This window comes from Urocampus carinirostris, chromosome 8 (assembly GCF_059441175.1).
Source record: "Urocampus carinirostris isolate Australia breed hairy pipefish chromosome 8, RoL_Ucar_1.0, whole genome shotgun sequence".
NCBI lineage: Eukaryota > Metazoa > Chordata > Actinopteri > Syngnathiformes > Syngnathidae > Urocampus > Urocampus carinirostris.
Window position 1 is genome coordinate 30,932,699 of NC_142356.1, and position 18,089 is coordinate 30,950,787.

General features: G+C 40.9%; 1 protein-coding gene across 1 annotated transcript; it reads right to left on the bottom strand.

The window, feature by feature from the left end:
- Positions 1–529: 529 nt before the first annotated feature.
- On the bottom strand, positions 530–11,716 carry LOC148361616 (equilibrative nucleoside transporter 2-like). The gene is made up of 11 exons (XM_088342930.1): positions 11,612–11,716; positions 8,960–9,090; positions 8,736–8,875; positions 7,500–7,634; positions 7,322–7,419; positions 6,004–6,091; positions 5,848–5,933; positions 5,557–5,665; positions 5,373–5,458; positions 2,976–3,172; positions 530–1,168 (listed from the first exon to the last, which is right to left on the bottom strand). Exons 1-11 carry the CDS (start codon positions 11,714–11,716, stop codon positions 1,057–1,059), a joined length of 1,287 nt encoding a protein of 428 aa, XP_088199056.1. The 3' UTR covers positions 530–1,056.
- Between the last annotated feature and the right edge of the window lie 6,373 nt (positions 11,717–18,089).

An 18,089-nucleotide genomic window follows, 5' to 3' on the forward strand; every position in this document is an offset into this window, starting at 1 on the left:
AATAATCTTTGGTATTGTACTTGTTTTGGTATCGAATAGGAGTATTTTAGCAAAATTAAGCGCACAAAAATAATATACAATTGTTTAGGTTGACAGGTATGTCTTTGCAGTAACACGTTTTAAAGAACACATTCAGGTTATGTATCACATTGTCCCTGCTGCTTGTCCTGAATGGGGAAAATACTTCTTTGGTAAAGATTTTCCACCCACACAAACCAGTTCAGGGTGTCCACCACCTAAAGATGGCTGGAATGGGCTCCAGCACCCCCATGACCCTACTGAGGATAAGCGGTGCAGAAAAGGGAAGTATGGATGTTCCAGCCAGTGTTAAGAATGTTTTCGTTGCGAAGAAAATTGAAGACTATCAAGATTTATGGCCAATAAATTGAACATGAACCACAAGCTGATGTTTTTGTAAAATTGCTCTACAGTTTTTGTAGCGAGGTTTAGGATTGTTAGATTTTTCTTCCAATCAAATTGATTTCCCCACTATTGAAGTGAAATCTATTTTTATGAATAAAAACACCACTTTTATAGGAAAATTATTTTATCTATTGGACTGCAATGTAACATCCCATCAGTCACATGACAGAACCAATTTATTACATTTGGAAAACAACTCTTAAAAATAAAAGAATCACGCATACAACTCATACATATAACACATCATAGATACACAAATTGTTAAAGATACAAAATAAGTGCATTGTTTTATACGATACACAATATGATATGCAATTTTTTTTTAGCTCAAAGTGGCTGAGAACAAGTGCTTTTTAAAAATATTGGGGTTTTTTTGGTCACATTTTTATTTTTTGACCACTTCCCCCAATCTCCATTAATTTTGCAAACTTGGCACTGGCATTCTTTTCATGACATCACATCATTGTTCCCATAAATTAGTCCCGCTTGTCACTTTCTAAGTTTTCCTAAACAAAATACATTTAAACTGCACTCGTAGTCAATAAATATTTAGGTCAGCAGAGGTACTGGATTAAAATTTGTATTACAGTGCTACCACACAGTGAAAAACTTTGTCCAGTGGTTGGTTAGAACCTAGAGCAGCTTTCCCAGAGGGAAGGATAGTGACGCACCCAGCGCCAAACCCAAAACCAGGAAGAAGGTCATGAGCAAGCCGGCCGTCTCGCAGTCTTTGTGGCTGACCAGTCTGATAAAAATAAACAAAATCATTAATTTTACATCATCTCACCACTTTGAAATAATAAATCTGTATCATCAATTATTAATGTGCCCTAAAAAGTTTATTCTGTTTTTAATATTTGTCACCTGCAAAGAAACTTGCATTGGATGCCAATTCATTATTTTGACTTATATCGCGCACTGTTGTACAATATACAATAAAGTAAATCTGAATCTGAATCTGAATAATTACATAATTTTCACGGTCGGCCAAGAATGTTTCTGTTTTTTGATTCCCACATCCTTTCAAAAGTTGCTCGAGGGAGGACTTGTGGAACAGGTTGGAGTTTCTTATCTGAAGTTTGGGCTCACTCCCTGTTCTCCTAGCAAGTTCAAAATGTAGTGATGTCTTCTCTCCTTATTTTGAGTGTCTACTAAACTATAAACCTGGAAACAAGTAAAAAAAATACAAGTGCATTATGTTGAATTTACTTAACAATTATAAAAACAATCCAGTTTTGTTATTAATTGGGCTATGTTTTGGGGAGATTTGTTTTGAAGTGTTCCTATTAATTGATTTTTTTTCTCTCCTGTTTTCATGAATGATTTTTTTGTTCTGTTTTTTGGAAGTAATTTATTATTTGGGAGCTTTTTCTAGTCTTTCAGAATTGTTTGTTCGTTTGCTTTCCGAAAATCACTGCATATCCACCTTGAATGCATTTGAAATGCATGATTTTGTATCCAAGAATGTCACATCTATCCAATCGATCCTCGAAAAAAAAAAATGCTATATCAAGCAGATATGAATGGGCTTTCCTCTTAAACTGAGGCAAAATCCTCTTGTCCCTGTTCAAAGTAAACACGCTATGTGACTTAAAAATAGGGCCACCTTTAAGGGTCTCTCTCCCATATGGAAATAAAACCTGATTTAATTGAGTAATCCTGTCATTTTACTTTACCAGCTCCAAAGAAAATCAATGTGTATACTCTATTCTGTTTTGCTATCAAATAGAAAAAATATGCAAATAGCTGAAGAAAACTGAAAACATTTTAAAAATATTTAAAAGTCAGAAAAATTATTTCGAAAAAAGAGAGCATTAAAAAAAAAACTAAAAAAAACAAAGCTCCTTGAAAAATAAAAAATATTTTTTGTTTTTTCAAGTAAATTCTGTACACTTCCGTAAAAATATCAATCTGATTTTGTGTTCGCAAATGTCCGGTAAACACAATTTATATGGTATTTCTAATCCATCTCCTACATTTCTAAGAATGAATTAACATCAATTGCTCATGTAACAGTAACAACTAATCAGGAATCAGCTTCTAAAAACAGGTGAGCTACGATTGGTCCACATGTGAGTCTCATAAAACTTGATGTTTCTTTTTTATTACCCATATAAGAATAAAGATGATGCAGTTTCAAATTACAATTTTTTTGGGTGGTTGTATGCTAGCGAGATCCATCTAATCAAAATCTATTCTATCAATCAATATCTAAACTATTTTCTAAGTCCCAATTTGTGTGCCTGTTTTTATGACTTATAGACCCTGAAATGACTAAACTGATTTTACAGTTACACTCAAGACCTCCGCAAGTGTCTTTGCTAGGTTTCGTGTAATGGGACACCCGATAAATACCATCAAAATCGTTAAACATCTGCTTTTGTGTGGTCTGTTATTTGTGGGGCCTCTAATGCTTTCTGCGGCCAAATTGGATACTGCAGCACCCGGCCAATCGACCACTCCCAGCAGCTCAATCCAATTTTCTATCGGAGCGCAAACGCCGTAGCATTCCGCTTGTCAACAATAAATGTAAAAAGTGTCCTGGGACTCACTGTGGTGCGTAGGCCATGCACAGGCTGGCCAAGTAACCATTGGAGAAGGCGAAGAGCGCCACAATTGTGGCGAAGGCGGCATCGTGACGGAACAAGACCATCAATTGCGAGCCCGGGATGTTGCACATCATCAGCAGCGGGATCAAGAGCACACGAGATATTACCACGCACGGTAACAGGCGGCTGTCCTTGGACGGCTGTAAGCACACAGAGGAGGATGAAAAACATTTTCGAGTACAGTTTTGCTAGCTGGCAGCCAACCAAAATATCTAATACAGTGGCTTTAAAAATTTTGGGGGGCGAAATGTATTTTGCACCAAGTACCTCTAACCACCATGAATGTTGGGTTTTGAATATTTATGAAGTGTGGAAAATTTGGCAATCCGGGTCGTTTCTTTCAAATTTCACTAATTTTTTCATGGTTGCCATGGCGCCCAAATGGCTGTGCCCGTGTGTGTCACAGTTGCCATGGTGCCCAAGTGGCCCCGCCCGTGTGGCGGCAGCTGCGGCTCGTTGAGACATTGACTTTCTGTCTAGATAAAGCTCAGCGCTCTCTTGCTTCGATTGTCAGCCCTTCAAACGAACTTCTGCCCCACAAGACGTGGGTTCTGACTCTGTCCTGATTTCCTGTTGATATCTTCAGTCCGGTATCCTCTTTTATTTCGGGTTCCAGTTTCGTTTCTGTCTATTTTGGTCCGGTTTATTATTTTCTCCAGTTTTTTTCCCGTCTTGTTTCACCTGTTAATTATCTATATCCTGATTTGTTGTCAACCCTGTCTGTCCCTTCCTGTCTGATATCAACTCGGGCTATTGGAATCGGTCTCGTCGGTCTCTGGCTTACTGTCCTTCCACGCCAGACCGGCTTCTTAACATGCATGACTCCCCATTTCCCGTAAAATAAAGGCTTGTGGAAGAACGTCACGCAATTGGGTCAAATTCATCATGTTGTTTAAATAAAGGAACACTATTCTTAATCATACAGCACAATTTGGAGGTGTTGTTTTCAACAAAATATCCCAGTTTTTGGTTGTCATTTTGTATAATAAGTTGTTTTTGAAAACAAACCACCCATAAACAACAAAATAAATCAATTTTAGGTCGTTTTAAACAAATGACCCAATCAGTTGCGTTCAAAAGAAAATGTCTTAGTTTTTAGGGGGTTTTAACCAATAGCACAATATTTTTGATTTAGCGCTTGTGCGGCACAGTTCATGTCATGGGAACCTCCTGCGTGGGTTCAAATCCAGCTCCAGACATCCTGTGCGGAGTTTGTATGTTCTCCCCGTGCTTGCGTGGGTTTCCTCCGGGCACTCCGGTTTCCTCCCACATTCTAAAAAACATGCATTTCAGGTGAATTGGCAGGTCCAAATTGTCCCTAGGTGTGAATGAGCGAGTGAGTTGTCTGTCCCCGTGTGCCCTGCGATTGGCTGGCAACCAGTTCAGGGTGTCCCCTGCCCACTCCCCAGAGATGGCTGGGATGGGCTCCAGACACCCCCCCCCCCCCCCCCCCCGCCCCCCCCGCGACCATAATGAGGATAAGCGGTACGGCTAATGAGATGAGATGAGACAAAATATCCCAGTAATTTTTAAAGGCCAACTTTTTTAGGGAACATTTTATTTTTCATACGGCACTTTGAGTTGTCTTTTGTTGTCCTAAAAGTGTTATACCATTACATTTAAGTTTGAATAACAACAAAATTTCTCAAAAAAGCCCAAATGGTTAATGGGACAAATTTTGACCCAAATTTGTTTATTTTATGAAGTAACAGTTTTAATGGTGTGCACTTTGTTTATTTAATGTAGACTATTCCTGAAATAATGGTAAAATATCCTTTGATTTTAAGGTCCTTCACAAAAGACTATAGGAATTAAACAATTAAACCCTTTTTCTGACGCAACAGAATTGTGTTTTCTACAAAAAAACAACTGTTTATTTTGATAGAGACAATTCTCACTAAGAAGGCTATGTTTGTGAAATCCGTGACTCTCCCAAGCAAAGAACCAAATGACATTCTGCGACTTATTCAGAACCTTTAAATATTTAAAGGAAAAGCCCCTGGCGTCTGAATGTTATTCTATTCCAAGGTATGTTCCAGATGTTTGAAGTCTAATTACTTTTTTCAAGTGTGGTGTTCAAACCCAAAAATATTTTTACTGAGGAATTGGCATTTTAATAAAAGCTGCAAAAGGTTGATTCCACCAGGAAACGTCTCAATTAATAATTAGTTTTAAGTCATCTTAATACAAAAGCTTCGTTTTACATTTATTTTAAAATGCCACCTCCCCCTGAAGTTTCTTTGCACAATCCCATATGAAAATCCCAAGACATCACATATTTTTTTATACAGTTCCTGTTTCTAATGTAGTGGCTTGTGTGTCCATGTGTGTCAGACATACCCACTGTGCGAGTGAAGGGGCACTACGGCCCACCAAGTCCATGACATTAAATACCAAAAAGCAGCAAACACATGTGAACACTTTATCTGATGGCATAGAAAAAGAAAGAGGGAGAAAATCAACTATACATTAAAACATGAGTAAAATTGAAAGTTTGACAACGCAAGACAGAATGTCAGCTCACCCCACTGGGCATGTTCTTTGTATATGGTCTCCACGCGCACCAGCACCACAGGAAACACGGAAAGCGTGACAGCAAACACGCATGTGATGCATAACGCCATGGACCAGATCTGAAAAAGGTAAACATATCTATAAATTGACACAACCGTTCATTATCTTTCAAAATAATATGTCATGTTCCCCTTTAATAAGATTCCACAGATAGATGAATGAATGCGCCAACATGTCTTAAAACACCGTTACATGTCTTACACACGCTGTCACTCAAAAATTTGCAGAAAACGGCACGGACCTTCTTGAAGACGCACAAAACCGACAATCGCTCCCTGCCCTGGCCGTCTGAAGCTGTGCCCTTTTTGCTCATGAAATGTTTGTTGTCTGACAAAGAAGAAATAGGGATGATGGACAGGATAGCGACAAAAAAGAGCATTTGGTGTTGTGCACAAACCTGTACCGGGAAGAAGCTCCTTCATCTTTTCCTCATCGTTATCGTGATGGTCGGGTGCGGTTCGTCTCAAGTGGAAGCGGGCAAACTCCTGCGTGGGCAATCGCTATCATTTGTACACTTTTATTTACTAAACTGATACACATTTTTGATCATTTAGAAAGCATGTTAAAACTACCAATGTTGCTGTCCAAAGAATGTGGTCACACAAACTAAAATAGTTAATGATCAAAGTGAGTAGGTCATTGAATTACAACATTATTAATAAGAACTTATTAAACAAATGGATAAATGAATCATTCTATCACCTTATTACACTGTTTAAAATTCTACCTCCGCCCCTTAATTCCTTTGTATAATCCCAGATGAAAATCCCTGATCCAAGACATCACATTTTTAAGACAGTTGTTGTGTCTAATGTAGTGTCCTGTGCCACAATTCTCAGAATAACTTCAATCCTGATTTCCAAACTAATTTTAAAAATCTAATGTAAAATATTAAATTCTTGCTTTATTCTAATTGGGTACATATTTTTTTAAAAGCAATGTTTTTATGTTTGTCTGTTTTCCTCACTTGGTTTAATATATCAAACATTTTAAAAACGCAATTACTAGTAACCTAGTTAAATTAGAAGGATGGTTTCAAACTCTTTATTTTAGTAACTAGATAGTTGACTTTTAAAGTAAAAAATATGATTTAAAGACTCATAAATTATGGTAATTTACTTAATAAAATTGAATTTTATTTATATATGAATATGTATATACACGCGCGCACACACACACACACACACACACACACACAAAAGATGCTGCATTTACAGGTGTATGCCACTTATTAAGCTAGCAATCCAAAACACCAATGCCCAACAGTGTAAACTGCACAGTGCACATGTTTTTTTAAATTTTTATCTAAATGTTATTGAACTTCTTAAGAGATGCTGAGGGTGCTGATAAAATTTGTCACGTATTGAAATGTAAAATAAATGTATCTAATTTGGAAAATCAAGGGAGCAATAATTTATTCGATTATCTTTTTCATTTAATTAGCGGCATGCACTTTTTTTTAGATTTATTGTATTGTCCAAATTCTGGGTTTGAATTTAGAAGATAGGAAGTACTAGTTTTGAAGCTAATATTTCTCTTTTATGCCAATAGGATATCAATAACAGATAATAATGAGTATCAGCACTGAATAAGCTCCATAAACAACATGCTACATGGATAAAGTTTAGCTTCGTAAAACAATATGCTGCTAAATTACAGAAAAAGTCATTCGAAGGAATAGGATAGTGACAGGCTAAATAAAATGATGTGCATACCAGGCGAGGCAACAGAGCGTAGCAGGCCAATGTTCCCAGCGTTGCCACGCAAGGTGTGATGAAGTAACCCAACGCTGCTGACTTGGCGTCGGCATTACCTGACGCAAGAACATAACCACCAAAAATCAATTTTTTTTTTGCTGAAGACATTGATGATGATGGTTATCCTCATTCTCACCCAGCACCGACACCAGCATGGCACCAGCGGCAAAGATCCCCGCTAGCCCTTGCCCGCTCATGAACAACATGCTGTACCGGGCCGGCAGAAGGCCCACTGCCCCAAAAAGGCTGCCCTGCAACACTGCACCAAACACTGAGGAAAAAAAAAAAGATCCCACGTACAAACAAGTGTTAGTGACATTCTATTAGGGCTGCCATGATAAATCAACATTGGCAACAAAAATCGGTAATAGAAATAGTTGACAGTGAATTCCATTGTCGACTAATGTCGCCAGAAACGTTTTTACAACAGAGTGAGGCATCTTACATGATTATAATCTCTACTGAGAGTCGCCCATGCGCTTGTGTCTCATTGGCAACATGCAGAAATGGCGGTGTCGATATCAAATACGTGTACAAAAACTTCTTAAGTTTCGGAGCATTTTAGCCCGGATACGACGAATAAAAAGAATACTTGCAAAGTTTGCAAAACGGAGCAGTACCTCGGTGACACACGGACATTCAAAGAGCACGACGGACAGTTAATGCAAAATAGAGTCTGACTCACCTCGGTAGGTTCTAAGCAACATTCAAGCAAATACGTTTTCAATGACACCTTTTGTCCATTTTCATATGTATATACTTCACTATAAATATGTCAGACTTACAGAGTTATGCCTGACAAACGTATTTTGAAATTAAATGCATGCAGTCGGAAGAACAAAAGTCAATCGTTAAAACGTTAAAAACAACATATGTCAGTTGCTAAAACTGTTTGATTTCATTAAGTTCATTAAGTTGTTGTTTTTTTCGCACAGACTTTGCAGTTCACCACTGAATGTACTTCACAAAATGCATCTAGTTTTTTTTTCCTGTAATTGGTTTATTGCGGTAAAAAATGTTTACTTGATTTTTATTTATCATTTATTTGGCTGTCCCTAAAAAATGAACAGAGGTTTTTTTATGAGTTGATACCGCTATTATTTTTTGATTCAATTTATGTAGGGATTTATGTTCAACAAAAGAAGCATTTTTCATTGAACCCATATTTATTGTGTTAATTATCATTTGCCATATAATAAAATCAACTTCCTTCTAAATTAAAGAAAAAAAGGAACCGATTATTTGACAAATCATTTCAATAGTCGCTGACTAGTCGATTTTTGAAATAGTCGTTAGTTGCAGCCTTACGTCCCATATGGCTGAGTTGTTGCATCTTACATGTTTGTGTATGTTTTAAAGGGATTTGACTGACTGTTGATGAACCAGATGGTCGCCATGGTGACAGAGAAGAAGGTGTCAGGCGCCATCGGTACCTCCACCAGGGCAGCTGTCAATGAGAAGAGCAGCAAGATGGCCACTAGGCTGCAGGTGACACGCACGCCTTCCCGGACCCTAAGTGGACCGGACCCCGCACACATATGATCAAGAAACAAACCAACAACTCCAGTGGTGGGACTGACATTAACACACACTTACCATTGGTAAACAAATGAGTTGAGCAGCGTGAAAAGCAGCAAGGGCAGCTGAGAAAGCAACGACATCCAACTGTCGTAGTTGTACTCTTTGACTGTTGCCTCCGACGATGCATTGAGACGCTGGTTGAAGTACTGTGGACAAGAACAAATGCCGTTTTAACACACAATGTTTGCAGCCATGCAGCAGAGACATGTGAACAAATACAGGAGATTGGCGTCGATATAACCAGTGTTATATCACATTACTGACAAACAGTAATTGGTTACATATACTACATTTAAAAGTAATTAAGTGACTTCCCAGATTAGAGACACCCACAAGTTGTAGTACTGGATCTAGTCACAAAATATCTTACTGTAACTAGACCCCTGAAACTGCTTTAAAATAGCCACAAAAGTAACTGTGGAAACAGTGAATTTTTCATATTTCTTGGCTTGTGCAATGTCAAAAGCTTGCAAACGAACACTTAACACAGAGACACCATATCCATTTTGTCTATAAAACACTCAAGATTTCCTTCACCATTTCTGGGCACTGTCCAAAACGTTTTTTTATCCTAGCATTGTGCATTGCCAGTGTCTGAAACTCATGACAAAAAGTGACCGGACACCAGCCATAAAGTTGCCTGCCCCATTTTTCACAACTTGAAACACAATAAGACAACTAATCTCAAAGAAAAAAAAACATTGCTGCAAAGTATTAAGGATTGATAATCAGAATATATAACAAAACAACACTTTAAAATGAAGTTTATTATAAATCTACTCATAACATTCGTTGCATGGATATGACATCGCTGTTTTCCATCTGCCATCAGTATGTACCTGTGTTAACTCATCTTCAATCATGCAATGTTTGCGTTGCGTCGTCTGCTACAAGCCACGTGAACTCCTCTTTTCACGATGATTTTAATTTACGTTTAGGTTTTATAGCATCAAAAATTTTGTTAGCTTCTTTCGAATCTTTCTTCTGGGGCTGAGGTTTTGGCTTGATTCCTAACCACTCATCCATTTTTCTTGTGTTCTCTGTGCTCCTACTTTGGAAAATGATATGCAAATGCACGACCTTATAAGGCTCGGGAAAGTCGGAAGCACGAAGTTATTCAATGCAGGCTTCTCATTGGCTGCAGAGTATGCAAATTGCCAAACGAACCGAAATTCCGAAATTTCCAAACCAAACGAAGATTTCGAAATCGGAATAAAGCAAACGTTTGATTTGAAAAAAAAAAATAAAAAAAAAAAAATATATATATATATATATATATATATATATAATAATAATAAAAAAATAAAAGCGAAAGTTGTTCGCCCGACGTAAAATATCCACGCCCCGGGCGTCCGGGCAAACATTATTTCAGACACTGGCATTGCTTAAATAATTTTACAAATAAAAAGGCCGGAATTCAGCACACTTTTACCGTAAGTTCTATGCTCACGTTGACCCCATGGGTTTCCCGTTGGTTTGTGGTTTTTGTATAAGCCACGTCCCCAATCCCCACACGCTGCCTACCGTTCGCTACTAGTGACACACAACCAAAGCATATAACCAGAGCATATACAGTAGAGAGAATATTTCTATTAGAAATTCAGCAACCTCGTACTCAGTGCTTGAGACAGGGTAAATGGTATGCATTTATATAGCGCTTTTCAAGTCAATGAAGACCTCCCAAAGCGCTTTACAATGTGCTTCACACTTACCCATTCACACACACACTCACACACCAATAGCGGCCATGCAGCCATGCAAGGCGCCGACCTGCTTATTGGGGGCATTAGGGATTCAGTGTCTTGCCCAAGGACATATAACACGGAGGAGCCGGGAATCGAACCTGCGATCTCTTGACCCAAAGACGAGCGCTCTACCTCCTGAGCTAATGCCGCCTAGTTGTACCTCATAAATAACACGCCCACACTCCTGAAACATTGATGTCATCTATCTATCTATCTATCTACCTACCTTGGTCATATCCCTCAAGAGGGGGTGACCGACAGCAAGACAAACACATACAATAACAAAGAAAATAAAAGGGAAAAAATTGCAAAAAAAAACACACAAACATTTTTGGACCATGGTCAACCCAAATGCCCAAACACGCAAACAAGTTAGGCACCTCGGCACCTAAGTTGGTCATGCTTTCGTCCCTCCAGATGAAACGGGACACCAGAAAGCGGCCATGTCACACGGGTGCCCACCCCATCCTTAAGAACGTGTCCACAATCCCACTATCCTTTCACAATACCTCTCCACTCCTTTCTATCACCAACATGATGTTATACCAAGGGTTTTATGTGACATTGTGACCAAAGTTAGCGATCAGAGGACGTTGTAGTTCATGTTCTGCCTTTAATAAGCGTCGGAGTAACGCACCATGTTGTAATGACAGTTGAGTTACAAAATTTTATTAATTATTTACAGACCTTGTTGCTGAGAAATGTAATTGCATGAAAGAAGTGTGTGTCTTTAAAACGCGTTAAACTCAACACAAGGAGATTTCCAGGCTCTGTTGCCATAGTAATAGTAGTTACAAAATATTTCTTGTCATGTCACCAGTAATCAACCTCGAAACCTCTAATAGGACAAATAAAATTCTGTGATTTGACAGGTCAAGGCAATAGATTTGTAGCAATGGCAATATGCAAATATGGTGCTCACCTGAGAGGCCGTAATGAAAAAGTTCCAGGGGAGCAGCGTCCCCAGGCCCAACACAAAGAAGATGGCGGCGACCACATTACCGCTGCAGAATATATCCCAAAACATGTGCTATTAATTTTTGTTGCATAAAGAGTATATTTTTGATGTACTCACTGGTCAGGTGGAGTGTTTTCTTTCTTCTCTTTTGACATCCTTAAGAATAAATAAAACAAATCAGATTTTAAATATTTTGTATAAAGGCAATCGACTTGTACAACTAACCACTTCTCTTTTTATAAAACAATCATTTGTGGTGAACAGCATCATATACATCTACGCCCAAACTTAAGAAATGGACCCATAAAGGAAAACAAAACACCACAATATAGGACACGTACAACATAGAGAAACATATATGTTAAAATAAATAAAAATAATGGAATATGTTCAGAAGAACACTACCAAATTTGGGCACATCATATTTCAAGCGATAGCATAGCATTCATGACCGTTATAGGTTCAATTTTTTACAATGTACTGTCCAAATCCTGGAGAGGGATCGGTGCCACCGGCCCGTAATTGCCCAAGACACACCACAGGTAATGGTGCCCCTACATCCTTGTTGGTTAAAGGAATGCACCCACCAACCCACTGTACAAATATCTGCTGTTGATTAAAGGATTTACAAAAAATAGATCATTCTGGACCAATTAGGGGGAAAAATGAAAATTCTGACACACAAACTATGCAGACTGTGCGGGAAGTTAAATAATACATGGTACCTTTAAAAAACAAACAAAATAACAAAGGAAGTTCGGATAGGTAGGCAAACATTTTCAAGGTAGTGCTTGTAGACTGTCTTAAGTTATAGGTGCATAAAAAAAATAGTGCATTCACTTGTAGTTGCAACATTGTGCAAAATAAGAATAAAGAGTAAAATAAGAGAGGATGGGAGGTAAATGTATCACAAGAAGTTGAATATCCTCCTAAAACAAATTCCATCTTAAATGGCTTTGATAATGTTTGTCAGAATCTAAACAGATGGTGGACCCAGACGTGTAACGTTTTCACACAAGCTTCATTTTGCGTGAACAGGGTAGTCAACGCAAGCGAAACCGGACAGGACAGATGGGATCGATACCAGACAGGACAAATACCAGACACTAATGCAAGATACCGGACAGGATAAGACAGATGGGACAGATACCGGATAATGGAGCAAGATACCGAACAGGACAGGCGGGATCGATGCCGGATACTGGAGCAAGATACCGGACAGGACAAGAAAGACAGGATCAATAGCGGGGCAAGATACCGGGCTGGACGAGACAGGTGGGATCGATACCGGATACTGGAGCAAGATATCGGACAAGACGAGACAGACTGGATCGATACCGGAGACTGGAGCAAGATACCGGACAAGGCGAGACAGACGGGATCGATACCGGATACTGGAGCAAGATATCGGACAAGACGAGACAGACGGGATCGATACCGGGGACTGGAGCAAGATACCGGATACTGGAGACCGGAGCAAGATACCGGACAGGACGAGCCAGGCGGGATCGATACCGAATACTGGAGACTGGAGCAAAATACCGGACAGGATGAGACAGGCGGGATCGATACCGGATACACGAGCAGGATACCGGACAGAGTCAAAATACAAATCTTGCAAGTGCAGAGGTTCGTTGACGGACTGACAAGGAGTGAATGAGAGCACTGAGTTTAAATAGGAGGGAAGCCAATCAGGCAACGAGCAGCAGCTGTCGCCAAACGGGCGGGCCCAAGTGAGGGCAATGGGCAACCGTGACAATATTACAATAATAGTTGGTCTCACTGGTTAAAACGTTGAACAGTAGTATCTACATATTGACTGGGAGGTCGCTGGTTCGCGCCTCGGCCGAGTCATACCTAAGACTTATAACATTGGTAAAAATGGCGGCGCCCTCTGTTGGCTGCGGCTGCATCGGCTCGCTACAACGGGTCAGGTGTATCGACATTTCGTTCTGTGTACATTGTTACAAAGAATGACAATACAAAGGAAATTATTATTATTATTATTATTATTTTATAAGGCATTACTATATCAGCTTGTTGACATTGAATTGATCACATAAACACATCCACTTTTTCATGTCAAATTTGAACGGTTTGCATGATGCTCCTATGTCAATGTCAAGGCCCACGGGCTGGATGTCGCCTGTGAGAAGGTTTTCTTCGGCCCCTGAGATGATCTTGATTTATTATTGTATGAACATATGTAACCGCGTTGTACGTGTCCCACCAAAGATCCACATTCACGCTGGACTGGATGATGAGGTTTTTATTATTACAGTTCTGCAAATGGATGAGTCACAACATTAGCTTTTTCTGCTGGGTTTGATCTCTTTGATCTTATGCATGGTGAGAGATTTGTCAGCTGGGGTTATAATGTTTAAAATTAACTTATTTTGTGGAGCACCAAAAGATATGTCTTACCTTTGTAGTACTCTGGTTAAACTGACAAAACCCCGCCTCCTGGTCACATGTTAGAAGCCAAAACCAAACCCCACCCCATACCAGCAGATGGCACTGTTGGACTCAGCATTGCAGGACATTTACCAAAAACTATACACATATTTTAGCAGGAATTTCAATAAAATAAAAGTTATTATTACACCCGTTACATACACCCCCCTGAAATTCTGCTAAATATGGGTGTGCTACACTAAACAGAAAAAAAATCACATGCCAAAAAGGCAAATACTGATGAAAAAGAGGACACGAAAACTGGTACAGTATTACAAGGAACAAACTGAAGTGCATGTCAGTTCTAAAACTCTCCCAAAAAGGAGTGTGAAAAGAAAGGAGGCGATCAAACTCCTAACTAAGCACAGACTCAAAGATGCCTGTTACATCTCTGAAATATCAAACATTATTCCTGTAGTTGTAAGTGCTCACATAGGCACAATTCTTGTTTCTTACTCAAGCTTTGTTACTCAAACTGAAAGTGCATCTCTACTGAACTTAAACTAGGAACTTGCAGATATTGCGGACAGATGATTGTCACCTACCACATGGTCATTCATCTGACAAATAAGACGACTAGGAGGCCTGATGGACTGGCGGACCCTAAGACCATAACGGTTAGGTTGAGCACAAATAACCTGAGCTTGAAGGTCTGGGGCAGTCAAGTCTAAACAGTCAGTATCAGGGGAGTCTGCGTCCAGATGGTCAGTGTTCAATGGGGTCTCGTCTGGGAGACCCATACCCAAAGGGATCATGTTTTCAGAGCACTGTGATGGGCTATCCGTATTGTCACTTGAAGTATGGTCAACATCTCGTTCGGGGATGTGCTGACTTCCTCGGCTGGATGTATCAACACTGCGAGAGTCGGACTGGGCATCAGATCTGCTGTCTAGTGAGTTATCCTCTACCTCTGGATGAACTTGCTCTTCACCTGCCTGTATCACCCAGTTTACTGTACGGACATCACTGTCTTCAACCGCGTCAGGTAAATCAGGGCATACATCACTTCCATGCATAGCAGCGTCAGACTCTGAGTGTTCAGATTCGCTGGCCAGATCATCCTCACAGGGCAAGAAGCTAACAGAGAGCAGCAAATTCCTGTGAACTACCTTCTCTCTGCCCGTCAGACAATCCTTGACTCTGTAGACATTGAGATCAGGCTTGACTGATATGACTTCATACGGGGTTGACTCCCACTTATCTGCAACTTTGCGTTTCCCCGGGACACCTCTGTTGGCGATCAACACCCGGTCTCCCACGACGAGTGGTGATCCTTTGGCGCTACGGTTGTACAGCTTGGCATGACGAGTCTGTTCTCTGAGAGTATTCCTCTGTACAATTTGAGCAGCTTCATGTAGATCTTTCTTCAGATGGCGTACAAAGTCAGAGTAGCTGACAACAGCATCATTGGTATTAGCATGTTGAAACATGACATCGACAGGGAGACGAGGGATCCTACCAAACACTAGGTAAAACGGTGCAAACCCTGTTGTCTCATGCTCTGTGCAGTTATAGCAGAATGTGAGCTGCTGCAGCATTTGTGGCCACTTTGCTTTGGGCTGAGGGGGAAGGGTTCTGATCATATCTCCCAATGTTCGGTTGAATCGTTCTGCGATGCCATTTCCCATGGGGTGGTACGGAGTGGTATGGGATTTCTGCACCCCTGCCATCTCTAGAAGCTCTTTGATCAGTTTGCTCTCAAAATTAGCTCCCTGATCAGAGTGGATACGCCGTGGGAAACCATAGACAAGGAAGAAATCCTGCCACAGACGGCGAGCAACTTGTTTGGCGGTTTGATTTCTGCAAGGGAAGGCGTGCGCCATCTTGGAGAAATGATCAGTTACGACCAGGACATCTACAGACTTGTTCTCTTGCTCAGCAGTCCAAAAGTCTATACAGACCAACTCCATAGGCTCAGAGGTGACTATGTTCTTGAGTGGTGCACGGTTGTGTGGTTCCGGTGTTTTCCCTACTACACAGCGCTGACAGGATTTGACATAATTCACAACATCACGTTCCATGCCATTCCAGAAGAATCGTTGCCTCACCAGAGACAAAGTACGGTTCTGGCCTTGGTGACCTGCTGAGTCATGTAAACCTTGAAGGACTTTCTGTTTCAATGAATCAGGCACCACAAACTGGAAGATTTTCTTGGCCATGTGAGGATCTTTCCTTATTTTGTAGAGCATGCCATTCTGTATGGTGAGTCTGCTCCAATGCTTCAGTAGTTTCATCACACTAGGCGACTCGACAGCTCTCTCACGCCTGGTAGGTCTCTTGTGTCTATGCACAAAGTACATGGTCCTGCTTATTGTGTTGTCCTGTTCTTGTAAACCAACAAGCTGACTCTGTGGGAGTGCCGTTGACTGATCTCCCTTCTGCAGAAGATTGAAGTTGGCGTCTGTTCCCATCACTTGACCCACGCCACCAGTGGACTGAGCACTGAAGACAGCAGCAACCTCTTCTGATGTCACAGAACCATTGGAGCCTGATGGAATTGCCCTTTTTACTGACTCGTCTGATGTCCCAGCACTCTCGTCTACAACAGCGTGACAATTGTTGGATACTCTGAACACCTCTTGCACAGTACTGTTGTTCACCCTGTTGACTTGGTCCAAGAGCGAAGTATAGGGCTCGGTAACAAGGCGATGACCCACACATGACCGTACAAATGGCTCACGGCTCAGAGCGTCGGCTACGATGTTCTTTGGTCCGGGAATGTACTTCAGGTCAAAATTGTATGCAGCTAGCTTCGCTACCCACCGCTGTTCACACGCATCAAGTCTTGGTTTGGTCAAAATGTATGTAAGTGGGTTATTGTCGGTCCACGTTGTAAAGTGTCTTCCTTTCAACCAATGGCTGAATTTATCACATACCGCCCATTTCCAGGCAAGAAATTCGAGCCTGTGTGCAGGGTAGTTGAGCTGGGAGCGAGAGAGCGTCTTACTTGCAAAGGCGACTGGTCTGGCTACTTTTCCACCAGGTGGCAGCTGTGACAGGACTGCTCCAATCCCATCAAAGGATGCGTCGACAGCCAGAATAAACGGCGCATCAAAATCTGGGTGGGCCAGAGTGACACCTGTCACGAGGTCGTGCTTCAGTGTTTCAAAGGCGTTCTGGCATGCATCGGACCAATCTGCAGGCGTCAGCTTCACTTGACCTTTCTTGCGGGCTCTCTTGCGCTTATGCTTGTCACCAGATTCAGATGTGAGCCTGAACATAGGTTTTGCCTTCGCAGAACATGCTTCAATGAAGCTTTGGAAATACATCACCATGCCTAGAAAAGATCTGATTTTACTAGGGCATGGCGTCTTGCCATCCGACTCCATTAGATCAGTGACTTGTACGTCATTTATCGCTCTCACTTTCTCGGGGTCAGTCCGAATTCCATCCTCACTGATGACATGCCCAAGAAATTTCACAGTCCGTCTGAGGAAAAAACACTTTTTGGGTGCGAGCTTGAGGTTGTGTTCCTTAAGGCGAGTAAACACCATCTGCAGGCGTTGGAGTGCAACTTCCTCTGTGGGGGCAAACACCATCAGATCGTCGAGGTAACATAATAGGCTCATGAAATTCTGATCACCAAATATTGACATCATCATCCTCATAAATGTTGCTGGGCTGTTGCAAAGTCCCTGAGGGAGCCGGTTGTACTCGTGAAGGCCGAATGGTGAGGAGAATGCCGTGTACTTTTTGTCGTCAGGGTGCAAGGGGACATTGTAGTAGCCTGACGTCAGATCCATTGTGGAGAAAAAGGCATTTCCCCCAAGTGCGGCCAAAGCATCAGCTTGATGCGGTAGTGGGTAGGCATCCTTTATGGTTCTTGCATTAAGCCTTCTGAAATCAGTACATACCCTTAGTTCTCCATTCCGCTTCCATATGAGAACAAGCGCAGATGCATAGTCGCTAGTCGACTTCTGAATAATTCCTTTCTCTTCCATCTCGTTCAGAGTCGTCCTCAGTTTTTCATACTGACTTGGTGGTATAC

Coding starts and splice junctions, on each gene's coding strand:
- LOC148361616 (XM_088342930.1), bottom strand. CDS start 11,716: ATGTTTTGGGATATATTCTGCAGCGGTAATGTGGTCGCCGCCATCTTC. Junction 6,092..7,321: donor ACGCTCTGTTGCCTCGCCTG/GTATGCACATCA, acceptor TTGCCCACGCAG/GAGTTTGCCCGCTTCCACTT. Junction 1,169..2,975: donor TGCATGGCCTACGCACCACA/GTGAGTCCCAGG, acceptor TATTTTTATCAG/ACTGGTCAGCCACAAAGACT.